The sequence below is a fragment of the Poromitra crassiceps genome (genome assembly GCF_964638095.1).
Source record: "Poromitra crassiceps genome assembly, chromosome: 22".
Lineage (NCBI taxonomy): Eukaryota > Metazoa > Chordata > Actinopteri > Beryciformes > Melamphaidae > Poromitra > Poromitra crassiceps.
Genome location: NC_139647.1, coordinates 17,109,503 through 17,123,979, shown reverse-complemented (window position 1 = coordinate 17,123,979; position 14,477 = coordinate 17,109,503). Strand labels below are relative to the sequence as shown.

The 14,477-nt window shown below is 45.0% G+C and overlaps 1 protein-coding gene and 1 pseudogene across 2 annotated transcripts; both read left to right on the top strand.

Moving 5' to 3' along the window:
- Positions 1-6,152: 6,152 nt before the first annotated feature.
- Positions 6,153-9,203, top strand: LOC310796380 (uncharacterized protein; the record flags this gene model as incomplete). Its single annotated transcript, XM_083658567.1, has 4 exons — positions 6,153-6,820; positions 7,037-7,527; positions 7,678-7,976; positions 9,195-9,203. The coding sequence occupies exons 2-4, from the start codon at positions 7,425-7,427 to the stop codon at positions 9,201-9,203; spliced, it is 411 nt and encodes a 136-aa protein (XP_083514693.1). The 5' UTR covers positions 6,153-6,820; positions 7,037-7,424.
- LOC310796379 (arylsulfatase I pseudogene) lies at positions 8,346-14,421 on the top strand (annotated as a pseudogene). The gene is made up of 3 exons: positions 8,346-9,583; positions 12,716-12,904; positions 14,272-14,421. The product of its transcript is annotated as an arylsulfatase I pseudogene (transcript).
- Positions 14,422-14,477: the final 56 nt, after the last annotated feature.

Below are 14,477 nucleotides of genomic sequence, written 5' to 3'. Positions count from 1 at the left end.
GTCTGTATGCAGACTCGTTGACGTCTCGGATGAGGCCGATGATCGTTGTGTCGTCTGCAAACTTCAGGAGTTGTTTGAATACATTATCAATCACTTTGTATGTTGACAACTTGAGGGCACTCTTTCCAAACAGTGGAAATACCATGTTGGAATAAAGCTCTTTTCTACTTATAGTGAAGTAAATAGTTGTTCTGCTTCTCCTGCTGGCTGTCTGTGCAGGTAGAGGGAGGCACACTTGGAGAGCTCTCTCTCCTGGTGTCGTCTGGAGAGACAAGTCCCCTGGTGTCGTCTGGAGAGACAAGTCCCCTGGTGTCGTCTGGAGAGACAAGTCCCCTGGTGTCTTCTGGAGAGACAGATCCGCAGGTGTCTCCTGGAGAGACAGATGACCTGGTGTCTCCTGGAGAGAGAGGTTCCAGGTCACCAGGACCAGACAAGCAGAAGGTATTGCGGCACTCTTTCCAAACAGTGGAAATACCATGTTGGAATAAATCTCTTTTCTACTTATAGTGAAGTAAATAGTTGTTCTGCTCTCTTGTTTAGATAGCTGCGTTTCAAGGTAGAACATGTGTTGTGGCTGCTATGCATAATGTGCATGATGTTCTTTATATAGACAGTGTACCTGTTAACTGCTATACAGTATCCACTCCAGCATTAAGAAGGGGGATGTAGACTATGTTGATAGTTGCCATAACAACCAGTCACCCCGTCATGCATTCATTTGTGACACTCGCTAGGAATGCTGGGTAGGCTACTAGGAAGCGCGGTACAGTTGTGGTTACCTGTCTGCTGCTAGCTGGAAGCTATTAATAAAAGTATTATTCCATCACATCTACAATCTCGTGTCATACGCAGAAACGCGATTTGGTGCGCAGTTTGGCGGCAACAGTGGGCGGCAAGTAACGTTAACAAACTCGCAACCACTAACCCAAACCCTAACCCTAACCCTTAACCTAACCATAACCATAACCCTAAACCTAACCCCCTAACTTCCATGTAAATTATTATGCATGTTCGATTTCTAATTGTAAGTGGATGAGGCAAAGTTGCATTTGAACTGCATGAGAAACTGCGTTTTTGCGTATGTATTCCACGAGATAACACCCGCGTGTCATACATACGCTCTCCCAACAGACACCGAATTGGGCACTGAGCAGACAAGACAATCAAATGCCAACTTGAAAACATTCCTGGATGAATGATGAAGGACTTTTGCGCATCGGAGGCGCCATGAAACCATGCGTAAAAGCACCCTCTCTCTCTCTCTCTCTTTCCCTCTCCCCCTCTCTCATGTCAGGTCCATGCATGTAAAAGCAGCTGCCAATTAACCAATAATTAAGCCGACACAGCTTTGTGCAGCCTCTGTTAAAATGTTGAAAACTGAAGTGTCAGTATCTCCATAATTACAAAGATAATGAACATTGCCCTATGAGCATTAAAACGACATGTGAAAGGACTTACATGGTTTCATGAAGGCACACAAAGGGTAAGTCCACTTTAGGCTTCTCACTGCAGTCAATTAACAACTTGTGCTCCCTATGCACTGCCGCATACAATGTCCATGGATCTGACATCATGCTGGGAACGGGACCGGCTCTTGTAGAATTTAGAAGCAATTTATAAGAAAAGTAGCTGTTGTTTATGTTGACATAATGACAGCAGATGTGTTTCCTTTTTGGAAATGTGATCATGACGGCTTCTGTTCTGTGGGTTTTGATTGACAGGCAGCTGCTGTGATACTCTGTCTCTCCCCTATTAAGGGTGCGGCGTTCAGGCACGGAATCTGTTACCGGAGGGAAGCACCGGATCGTTCAGGTCCAACTTCACCAGTGCTCCTACGGTCTCCTGGAGATGTCAGATCAAATGAACTTCAGGGACCCAATGGAACACCTGGAGAGACACGTCTCCTGGTGTCGTCTGGAGAGACAGGTCCCCTGGTGGCTTCTGGAGAGACGGATCCGCTGGTGTCTCCTGGAGAGACAGATCACCTGGTGTCTCCTGGAGAGAGAGGTCCCAGGTCACCAGGACCAGACAAGCAGAAGGTATTGCGACCATCACACGCACCTTTTTATCCTGAAAATACATTGTGTTTGTAGACTTTGGACTTAGACTGGGAAAGGGGGGGGGGGGTGTTCCAACAGGTAATTGTACAGATTTCAAGCAATTTGAGATGAATACTGAAAAACTAGATCAGTGGTTCTCAAAGTGGGGTCTGGGGACCACCAGGGGTCCTTGAGAGAGTTCCAGATAGTCCCCATAGTAAATTCATGAATTGTTAAACTTCAGCATTAGCCTTGACTGACAAACAGAGAAGGAACCTATAAAGAAGTAAAAGACATCACTCACGTCACATCACATCACATCACATTTTTTGGATTTTGTAATCTGGAAACAGTTTTCAATCAAAGGTGAAACAACACAGATACTGTATGATGGTTTATAGTGGGACTTTCCATGCCTGCCCCATTCACTTCAATACAACTGTCCCCAAAGTCTAGCCCCAATGCAAAATGTGAACGCTGGGATGCTTCTATTTAGGTTACTTGCACACAGAGAGGAAGCAAATTGTTGCATTTCTGATTAACTATATCATATCATTTTATTTTTGAGGGCTTTAAAGCATGAATGACAGATGAATAGATCTGAGGGCCGGGGCTATTTCTCTTTAAGAAAAAGAAAGAAAAAAAAGCGGTCATCGGATGAGGCCCTCCCGTCTGTATGCAGACTCGTTGACGTCTCGGATGAGGCCGATGATCGTTGTGTCGTCTGCAAACTTCAGGAGTTGTTTGAATACATTATCAATCACTTTGTATGTTGACAACTTGAGGGCACTCTTGCCAAACAGTGGAAATACCATGTTGGAATAAAGCTCTTTTCTACTTATAGTGAAGTAAATAGTTGTTCTGCTTCTCCTGCTGGCTGTCTGTGCAGGTAGAGGGAGGCACACTTGGAGAGCTCTCTCTCCTGCGGTCTCCTGGAGATGTCGGATCAAATGAACTTCAAGGACCCAATGGAACACCTGGAGAGACAGGTCTCCTGGTGTCATCTGGAGAGACAGATCCGCTGGTGTCTTCTGGAGAGACAGATCACCTGGTGTCTCCTGGAGAGACAGATCACCTGGTGTCTCCTGGAGAGAGAGGTCCCAGGTCACCAGGACCAGACAACCAGAAGGTATTGCGACCATCACACGCACCTTTTTATCCTGAAAATACATTGTGTTTGTAGACTTTGGACTTAGACTGGGAAAGGGGGGGGGGGTGTTCCAACAGGTAATTGTACAGATTTCAAGCAATTTGAGATGAATACTGAAAAACTAGATCAGTGGTTCTCGCACCTTTTTATCCTGAAAATACATTGTCTTTGTAGACTTTGTAGACTAACCCTAACCCTGACTTAGACTGTGTAGTTACACTGTTGTAACTACTGCTAATTATGTATGGGGAGATTTTTTTTTACTAAGTGCAAATAGTTTTGTTGTTTAATTGTTCTTGGATTTCACTATTTACTGTTGTTTACCAGGAAGCAGCGATAGCGAGGGTTAAACGGAAGCTCTTGGAAGTGCTGTATGATTTGGGAGATGAAGAGTTCAGGAAGTTCAAGTGGTGGCTGCAGCAGCCTGGCTGCCTCGGACATTTCCCCGGACATTTCCCAGCCATCAAAACGCACCTGTTGGAGGAAGCAATGAGGGAGGACACAGTGGATAGGATGTACCAGACCTACACCGGAGACTCTCTGGAGGTGACCAAGAAGGTTCTAATTTTGATGAACAGGAACGATCTAGAGGAGAGTATGGGCCCTATCTTCGTACAGGCGATATCCCCTATTTGCACTTGTGCACCTGTTTGCGCATGCATTAAGGCAGGGAAGATACCGGTCTGCCTTGCGCATTTGTCCAGGTCTTATCCCGAGGTTTGCACCCCCGCCCTGCAGCATCCCCACCTCACGGGAGCATATTGTAATGATTGTAACTGTTTAAAAGTTATATAATTGTCTGGGTAGACGTGACCCCTCCGATTTCTACGTTAAAACAGCCCCGAAATATGTTGCACATTCACGTTACGTGCCACTGGCGCAAATTAGAGCTGTGCCAAAATCATCTACGCCCCCAAAATACCTGCGCAAACGGGATTTGGGCGGTCTTAAGTACCAGAATTATTCACAGGTGTGGCCAGGCAATGCTGGGCATTATGTCAATCAAAACCAATCAGATTCCCGTCGCGCGAACGCTGTTTGCGCGAGGCATGCAATATGCTGTAATTCTCTCCATGTGTAATAGAGTGGACTCACTCATGCCGAGGACAAAGAGAGATGGAGAGAGCTTATTGACAGATCGTCTGTGGTGCCAACGACCCTCTGGGTTATGGGATAGGTGAAGGTGAATAGCCTATATGCAGGGGTCTCAAACTCAAATGACCTGGGGGCCGCTGAGTGTCCAGTCTTGTCACAAGGGGGCCACTTCATGTATTTAAAAAAAAGAGAGAAAAATGCAACCGTTCGAATTTTCAACATTAACAATTTATTCATTTATTTGAGGGACAATCTATTTTTTACATTAACAATTTATTTGTTTATTTGAGGGACTTTGTTTTCTTTTTTTAGGGACAATGCACATTACTAAATTAGGCAGTGTTAATTTTCAACTGTCCCTTGGAACTCCAGCTAGAATTAGAACTGATCATAAATGTCACTTGACAGCTCAGTAATCCGCTCTGCCACTGTGTTGGCTGAAAGGCTGATGTTGCTTAAGTGACTTTTTTTTCTGGACAGACGATATAACATATAACAGAAGTGGAGTATTGGCCAGAATGACATGAACATTTGGAAACTTATTCAGCGGGTATCTTGCATGTTGCGTTCAGGTGTATTGTAAAATTGTTTTTTTTTTTTTTTTTGTTTTTTTGCAATTCCATCGCGGGCCACACAGGGGGCACCGGCGGGCCGCATGCGGCCCGCGGGTTCGTGAGTTTGAGACCCCTGCTAGAGACTGCATGAAATAGGCCACGCCCATCACGGGGGAAATCGCTCCGTTCACTCCCATTCACCAGCGTCATTTCCTTGAATTAAACATAGCTAAAAGCTGTTGTGTGGTGGGCTGCGCAGACAACAAATGTAAAAAATCGCCAATTAAAGTTTTTTTCTACTCCCCAGCAAAACAAGGAAGCCATTGAGCATTTGCGAGAAGAAAATTAGATTTAGCTGTCAAGGAAGTAAGTCGGAGTGTTCATCTTCCATATATATGATCTTTGTGTGCAACTACGTGACATAGGAGAACGCCAGCGCGTCTGATGCCATCTGTCGGATGTTACACCAGCGTTATTTTCATTAATTTAAACATGCCTAAAAGCTCATGTCATAGTATTTCACTTCAGGCCACTGTGTGGCCTGAAGTGAAAATACATGTATTTAAAATACGCATTTCAAATACATTTGTGTATTTTGTAATTTGTATTTGGCTGGACCAAGAAAAGTAAGATGCAATTTGTATCCAAATCATATGTTATTTTTGAGGGCTTTAAAGCATGAATGACAGATGAATAGATCTGAGGGCCGGGGCTATTTCTCTTTAAGAAAAAGAAAGAAAAAAAAGCGGTCATCGGATGAGGCCCTCCCGTCTGTATGCAGACTCGTTGACGTCTCGGATGAGGCCGATGACTGTTGTGTCGTCTGCAAACTTCAGGAGTTGTTTGAATACATTATCAATCACTTTGTATGTTGACAACTTGAGGGCACACTTTTTCTCAACAGTGGAAATACCATGTTGGAATAAAGCTCTTTTCTACTTATAGTGAAGTAAATAGTTGTTCTGCTTCTCCTGCTGGCTGTCTGTGCAGGTAGAGGGAGGCACACTTGAGCCGTTTTTCCACATGCGTACTGGAAAATTACCTGTAAGTCAATATCGGACATTTCCCGGAATTTCCCTTCACACCTGAGCGCTCGCATGTGGGAATCTAGTCGTCAAATAGCCGGTATGTTGGGGGGTGGGGCGGGGGGCGGAGGAGAGTGGCCTGGGGTCATGTCGTATAAACTGTGCTGCAGGCCACTGAGGCCAGTCAGAAAAAAACAACAAACAAACATAGAGCCGGCGTCCACTCTTTTGATAATATTGCTGACGCGCTTTTTCCTCAAACGCAGACAAATTAAGGCGAAAATGGAAAGGGATATACGTGCGAACAGAAACAGATTCATGTTCGCAGTCTTCTCCGCTCAACATTGTGCAGAATATGAAGATAGACTAAACCGGGGATAGATGATGACAGTGTTAACTACCTCTGCGCTGCTGCGTGAGACTAGAGCCATCTGGAAGCGAGAGAGACCAGGAGGGAATTTATTTTGGGAAGATGCTCTGAACAATTTTGACAACGTGGAATGGAAGCGTCATTTTCGCATGTCCCGGTCTACGTTCGAGACACCACCTGAGACAACGCCCACTGATAGCGGGAAATGACTGGACCCGTTTCACACTTGTGTCCGTTATCGCGCATACCGCTCTTCTGACTGGCTCGAAACTGGTGAAATGTCCGCGATGACGGGGTCGCGCTTATACCGGAACAACAACTTTCACACATGAAGGCATTAGACCACGTTCCGGTCATTTAGCGGTACAAAGCGCATGTGGGAAAATGGCTTTGGAGAGCTCTCTCTCCTGCGGTCTCCTGGAGATATCAGATCAAATGAACTTCAGGGACCCAATGGAACACCTGGAGAGACAGGTCTCCTGGTGTCGTCTGGAGAGACAGGTCCCCTGGTGTCTTCTGGAGAGACAGATCACCTGGTGTCTCCTGGAGAGAGAGGTTCCAGGTCACCAGGACCAGACGAGCAGAAGGTATTGTGACCATCACACGCACCTTTTTATCCTGAAAATACATTGTCTTTGTAGACTTTGTAGACTAACCCTAACCCTAACCCTGACTTAGACTGTGTAGTTACACTGTTGTAACTACTGCTAATTATGTATGGGGAGATTTTTTTTTACTAAGTGCAAATAGTTTTGTTGTTGTTTAATTGTTCTTGGATTTCACTATTTACTGTTGTTTACCAGGAAGCAGCGATGGCGAGGGTTAAACGGAAGCTCTTGGAAGTGCTGTATGATTTGGGAGACGAAGAGTTCAGGAAGTTCAAGTGGTGGCTGCAGCAGCCTGGCTGCCTCGGACATTTCCACGCCATCAAAAAGCACCTGTTGGAGGAAGCAAAGAGGGAGGACACAGTGGATAAGATGTACCAGATGTGCACTTTAATAGCACGGCTTTAATAGCACGGCGACTTGTTAGCAAAACAAATTCATTGTTGATTTGGTAAGCAATGCTTAAAAAAAACAGTTAATAAAGCAGCAGAGCAGCCTAAGCTTCACTACAGCAGCGTCCGCTTTTCTAAGAACAAGGAAGTTCCTCTCTACTCCATCGTCCAATCAGCTCAGGCCCAGAGACAGGATGAGGTTCCTCTCTACTCTGCCGTCCAATCAGCTCAGCCCCAGAGACAGGAGGAGGTCCAGTATGCTGTTGTCAACTTCAACAGACCCAACAGTGATGCTGGGTGAGCACTGAGCAGCTCTTGTCATTACAACTGGACTCCTGGGTCCTTGCTTACCAGGAAGAATCACAGGCTAATACCTATTTACAGTCAATGGCTAATACATACGTATTGGTTGTGGGCCCCCCCATATTTCCCCCCTTGTCTCAGCAGTTTCCATAACAAGAGGCTCAGATTCGGCTTACAAGAAGCCCAAGAGGAAGGCCCAGAAGGAGAAACAGAAGCAGAAGAAGTTGGGGTCCAAGTCAAAGACCACCAAGAAACCCCAGACCTTTCAGTACCTTCCCAAACCCAAGCCCAAATCTAGGTCCTTTCCCAAACACAAGCTCAAACCCCTCCCGAAGTCCAAGCCCACGTCCAAGGCCCAGGTCTACTCTCAGCGCCAGCCTCTGTCCCAGTACAAGCCACGTTTCAAGTCCCGGTCCAGTGGGAACCTGTCGCTGACGGGACGGGCCCGGACCAAATGCCGAGCTCAGATCCAGTCAACATTAAAGTCCAAGTCCAGGTGGAGCATATCTCAACACCGAGACTTGTTACAGTCAGGAAGGCCGCCTTTAGGCCCCAGCCTAAAGCCAGATCCCAGCCCACGCCCCAGGTCCAGCTCCAGATGTCCCAGCCAGCAGGGGTGTCATGCAAGCCAACAACGCGAGGGGGCGAACTCTGGTATATTTTTGGCTGCAAATTTTTTTTGGGGGGTTGGAAGGCAGATTTAGAGGAATATCCCATTTTAAATTAACAGACTGAGCAGGTGTAACCAGGCTATTTTCCAAACAGCTCAGCCTCCTGGAAAGATCCATAATCAGACTAACGGCCGGTTCACACACACGCCTACGCCTATGCCTACGCCTATGCCTACGCCTATGCCTACGCATATAGGCATTGCTTCATGCACGCCTGGCGCCTATTTTCGTTCACACAGGACGCCACGCTCTGCGCTACGCTGAACACATGAGCAGCGTTTTTTTTTACACTTTTCAGATCTGATTTATAGCATGGGTGAGTCCTCTTTTTTATTGTAATGTGCAAGTGAGGATGTCTGTCTATTTCTTGGCCCGTCCCTCGGGTAATCATGTGACTATGAGTCATCAACACCATGAGTGATATATGCATTGAGACAGGGGGGGTATATATACATCTGATAGAAAAGACGTTAATAGAGGAACACATGAAGGACAGCTTTCCTACTATGCACTCGTTAATTCGCGCTCCACCCTCCCTTTTGGGCAAACTCGGTAGAAAATATGGCCCAAGTCCACCAGAAACAACAGCCAGCTTGACAGTTCAGCGCGCCTAGAGCTGAAAAATAGAACAGACGCCTAAACGATAAATGCAGCGCAGCGTAGGCACAGCGCGAGCGTGGCTTCAGCACAGCGTGGCAGCGGTATGTGTGAACGCTCTCGTCTGTTAACAAGGACGCCTAAATTTTAGGCGTTGCTTAGGCGTTGCTTTAAGCGTCGCTCTAGGCGTGTGTGTGAACCCGCCGTAAGTACATTGCCACTGCCCAGGCTCAATGGACTTGACAAAAAAGGAAGACCACACATTTCAAAGCAATGTAACACAATGTATATTTTGGCTGGTATTGCCTTTTCAGAAGGTAGAAATCTTTTCTCTTCCATTAGTCTCATCTAGTGTCCTCTAGAGCAGGGGTTCCCAACCTTTTTTGTGCCAAGGACTGGTAGATACATGGAAAGAAAAGTTTTAATTTTAATGGTTTTAGTTACATATATATTTACTCACCAGGTGGCGACAAAGGGTAAATAACAGCCTTTTGTGTTGTACTGTATGTAGCCCATACACTATTTATGTTTTTGTTTTAACTACAAACATAAATAAACGTCAACTTGAAACTATGTTTCAACTACCACACACAGCCTATAATATTATAGCCTATGTTTATAAAAAAAAAATCCTCTCAAAAATCTGAGGGGGCAATTCAATGGGCATGACACTTCTGCCAGCCGGTATGGGACACGCAACGTCGGTCCAGGCTGCCATCAGAGTTGGGGACTGGAAGCTGCTGACAGGAGACCCGGGACACGGAGACTGGATCCCCCCACAGGTACTGTAACACTAACAAACCAGATTTTATTTTTCAGGGACTTACCGGTAAGTTCATATCCGTTAGCACAGTGGTTCTCAACTGGTGTAGCCTCAGGACCCACTATTTTCCTTGTCATGAAGTCGCGACCCAAATTTCAGATTTTTTTTTAAACCACTCAAATTTATTGCACAAAAAATAGCGCATTAATTTAACACATTGAGTGCCAGCGACGCCATATGGCGTCATTAGAAATTTACCGTAGAGTGCCAGCGACGCCAAATGGCGTCAGTAACTCCAAATTGTTTTTTTGACAGGGGGGTGTCGATCTAAGCTTCTTACGTCGCCTCTAACAATATTGTAGCTATTGGAGGTCGATAACCTATTTTACAAACCCATTAGGTGGCGACAGCACTCTCCTGATCAGAGAAAAAGGAGCCAAACACACAGAAGAAGTCGCTGGGGAAAAGGAGGAAATCGCATCGCATCCGTCCGTATGCATCGACGTGCATGAAGCACAACGAGCACAACGCCAGCTCAGCTGTGCCCGCAGCAGCAGCATCCGCTGTCACAACTGAGCACCTCCGTGTACGCTGCCACAGCACATCCGCATAATCTGTCTTATTATTCTCAACTGGAAGCATAGGAGCCCGTGACAAACACGCGGAACGCTGTAAAAATGCTGGATGTCGCGGACCCTTCACTGTGCAGAGCAAACTCAGTAGAGAGCCACCAGACACACCCAGGAGGAGGCGTGTGCAGTTGGGGGGGGTGGGGGGGGCACGCAGAGCACCATACAACAATTCACCCAGACAGACCCAGACAGCAGGACAGGATTACAGGAGGAAGGGTCGGTTACATGGCATTTGACACAGGAGGAAGCTGTAACCAGCAGCGCACGCAGGGGCCAGTGCTGCTGGTTACAGCTCAAAAATATTATTCTGCCAAACAAAATTCCCTGGCCTTCACTGTTTTATTGAAGGAAATTATTTTTGAGGTGTGACTACATCAGAAAATTAGCTTCAGAGTCAGTGATGTGCTTGAAATGTTTAATTTCACAAAAGGCTCATTATCTCAGCTCGTAGAAAAAAAGGTCTGTTTTTCGTTCAATCAAGCTATCTTCTCCGGCTCATAACTAAAGAACGGAAAATGGGATCAATAAACTTTTTTTTGCAGGTGATAGAAGAGAGTCTCATCGTTATTTGTGCGTGTTCAGTGTTTACATAGTAATTATTAAAGAAATTATATGACTGTTTTAAAATGCATTGCGGCCTATGTGGCACAGCAAGCAACCTTTTGCCCAAGGGCCGTGGCACTCAAAGTGTTAATACACAATGCCTTCATGCACTGTTATAAACCTCAAATGAACAAAAAAGTGCAACAGAAGTGCAACTAGGGCTAAAAACCAATTGAAATAAGGCAGACTTGAATTACAGGCCTATATGTTTTTAAATTTAAACAAGTCAAACTGGTCATGCTCAGAAAGTCTTATTTGAACTGTATGAAATATTAAATAAAAGGCAGACTTATCTTGAATTACATGCCTATATGTTTTTAAACAAGTTAATAATAATAATAATAATAATAATAATAATAATAATAATAATAATAATAATAATAATAATAATAATAATAATAATAATAATAAAACAAGTTAACCTGGTCATGCTAATCCAGTTTCAATAGTCTGAATTTAACTAATATGAAATAAAAAGGAATCACAGGCAGGCTATATGCTTTGTTTTTAGTTAAACTGGTCATAACTTTTAATTAAAATGGGGCCATGCTAATCCAGTTTCAATCATCTCAATTGAACTAAAATTAAATATGAAATGAAAAGGCAGAATTCTCTTGAATTACAGGCAGAGCATATGCTTCAGCTTGTTAAACAAGTAAAACTGGTCAGGCTAATCCAGTTTCAATAATCTGAATTTAACTCAAATGAAATTAAAAAAAAAAATGTGGCAACACTTCAGCTCAAGAGCACGGCATGTGACATCAGAGATCTTCTTTTGGAAATCAAGGGTTGGGGGATTGGAAGCCAGATTTAGAGGAATATCTCATTTTAAATTAACAGACTGAGCAGGTGTAACCAGGCTATTTTCCAAACAGCTCAGCCTCCTGGAAAGATCCATAATCAGACTAAGTACATTGCCACTGCCCAGGCTCAATGGACTTGACAAAAAAGGGAGACCACACATTTCAAAGCAATGTAACACAATGTTTATTTTGGCTGGTATTGCCTTTTCAGAAGGTAGAAATCTTTTCTCTTCCATTAGTCTCATCTAGTGTCCTCTAGAGCAGGGCTTCCCAGCCATTTTTGTGCCAAGGACTGGTAGATACATGGAAAGAAAAGTTTTAATTTTAATGGTTTTAGTTACATATATATTTACTCACCAGGTGGCGACAAAGGGTAAATAACAGCCTTTTGTGTTGTACTGTATGTAGCCCATACAGTATTTATGTTTTTGTTTTAACTACAAACATAAATAAACGTCAACTTGAAACTATGTTTCAACTACCACACACAGCCTATAATATTATAGCCTATGTTTATAAAAAAAAAAATCCTCTCAAAAATCTGAGGGGGCAATTCAATGGGCATGACACTTCTGCCAGCCGGTATGGGACACGCGACGTCGGTCCAGGCTGCCATCAGAGTTGGGGACTGGAAGCTGCTGACAGGAGACGCGGGACATGGAGACTGGATCCCCCCACAGGTACTGTAACACTAACAAACTAGATTTTATTTTTCAGGGACTTAAGTTCATATCCGTTAGCACCTCCATCAAATAAGACTCGCTTTAAAGATTCACAAGAATCGATATAAGTTCATAGGAATAAATATGAAAGTGAAACAAATAAATGCCTTCAGACAGACCTTTTTATGTATTTGGTGTTGTCTGAAGTATGTCAAACAGCAATATCAGGCTATCTTGGCTCAACTGTTGGGTGCCTATGGGATCAAATAACATAATCATGATCCCATAGGCATCCAGGAATTGAGCAAGAGGGAGGAACCTTTTTCTAAGCTTTGTCTGGAGGAAGGCCCACAGTCTCAGACTTTGAACACCCCTTGAGTACAATCTATGAACAAAACTCTCCTTGTGACGAGCTGCATGAGCAACATCCAGTCCCCCCCCCTTCCCCCAGGTTCTCAGCACTCTGCCCGGCCGCTGGTGGAACCTGGAGCGCCCCCTGTCTGCCGCCTCCCAGAAGAGCGTGTGGCTGTTCAACATCACGGCTGACCCGTGTGAGCGGCAGGACGAGGCGGAGCACTGGCCGATTGTGGTGCAGCGCCTGCTGGGCCGCCTGGCCGCCTACAACCGCACGGCCGTGCCCGTGCACTCGCCACCCCCCCCCCCCCCCCCCCCCCCACGGGGGCCAGGGCCGATTTTACCAACGGGCTTACCCGGGCTGAAGCCCGGGGCCCGGGACATCAAGGGGCCCAAAAAAAAAAAAAAAAAAAAAATTAAAAGATTTTTTTTTTTTTTTTTTTTTTTTTTTTGGGGACCCTTGATGTTTTTTTTGGGGCCCCCTGTCCAGGGTCTTCGCAAAAAATGTTTTGTTTACTGACGCCATTCAATTTTTTTTGCAGAGTAATAACATCCACTGTGAGAGGGTGTCCACCCGCTATGCCGACCACTCGCAATGCCGACCTTAGGTTTAGGCGTGGGGGGTGGGAGAGGTTAGGTTTTGGGTTAGGGTCTGGGGGAGGTTAGGTTTAGGCGTGGGGGTGGGAGAGGTTAGGTTTTGGGTTAGGGTCTGGGGGAGGTTAGGTTTAGGCATGGGGGCTGGGAGAGGGGAGGTCGGAACAGCGAGAGGTCGGAACAACGACATGGAACCCTAGAGGGCTCCCGAATTTGTAGATGAAATAGTGCAATTCAAAGAATTCATCAAAAACAAAGACAATAAAAGTGTGCGGCACTTGCTTCAAATAATAAGGAAGAGGAACCTGTCATCAGTTTTTCCAAATGTGGATATTGCCTTCAGGATTTACTTAACTCTCCCTGTAACAAATGCCTCTGGAGAGCGCTCCTTTTCAAAACTTGGGCTTGTCAAGAACAGGATACGGTCTACAATGGGACAAGAAAGGCTCACCCACTTGACATTGATGTCATTGGAAAGTGACATTGTTAGAACATTGGACTTCACCACTCTAGTCAAACGCTTTGCCACGGCAAAAGTCAGGAAGAAGACATTTCAGGTACGAACAGACTTGAATACTGCTTGATTGATTTGTGCAATAATTGTGAGAATGTGTGTGTGCACTGTAATAATAACAGCAATAATAAATACTAAATAATAATAATAAAAGTGCTTGTTGGAACATCTCAGTGGCAATGTTTTCTTTCCAATCAGGCTGTTTATGAAAGAACATGATGGCTAAACCTACAGTTTGTGTTTGTAAGTTAGAATGCTGACAGGAGAGCAGGTGGTGACATGAAAGTTAGTGAGAAAAGGAGAAGATACTGAATAATGACATCACAACAGTATAATCCTAATGTTGATTTAAAATGAGATATTCCTTTAAATACGGCTAAAAAAGGTTAAAAAAAACACTCAAATTTTTTTTCGCCGGCGCCCGTTGGGCGCCGCCGAAGCCCCCCCTTCCGCTTGAGGGGGGTGCCCTGCAGAGATGAATAGCCCAGGGGCCCATGAAGTGTAAAATCGGCCCTGACGGGGGCGCCTGGGTGCCCTGGGCCCAGGAGGACAAGGAGGACGGGGAGGAGAGGTACAGAGGCGTGTATAAGAACAGGAAGAGCAAGAAGAAGAAGAAGAGGAAGAAGTGTACGCTGTGTAAGCTCAAGTCCTTCTTTATGAAACTCAACACCAAGATGATGGCCAATCGGATTTGAGACACGTGGAAGTTCTCCACCATGAAAAGAAATCAATGGTTATTTTTTTATGTGAA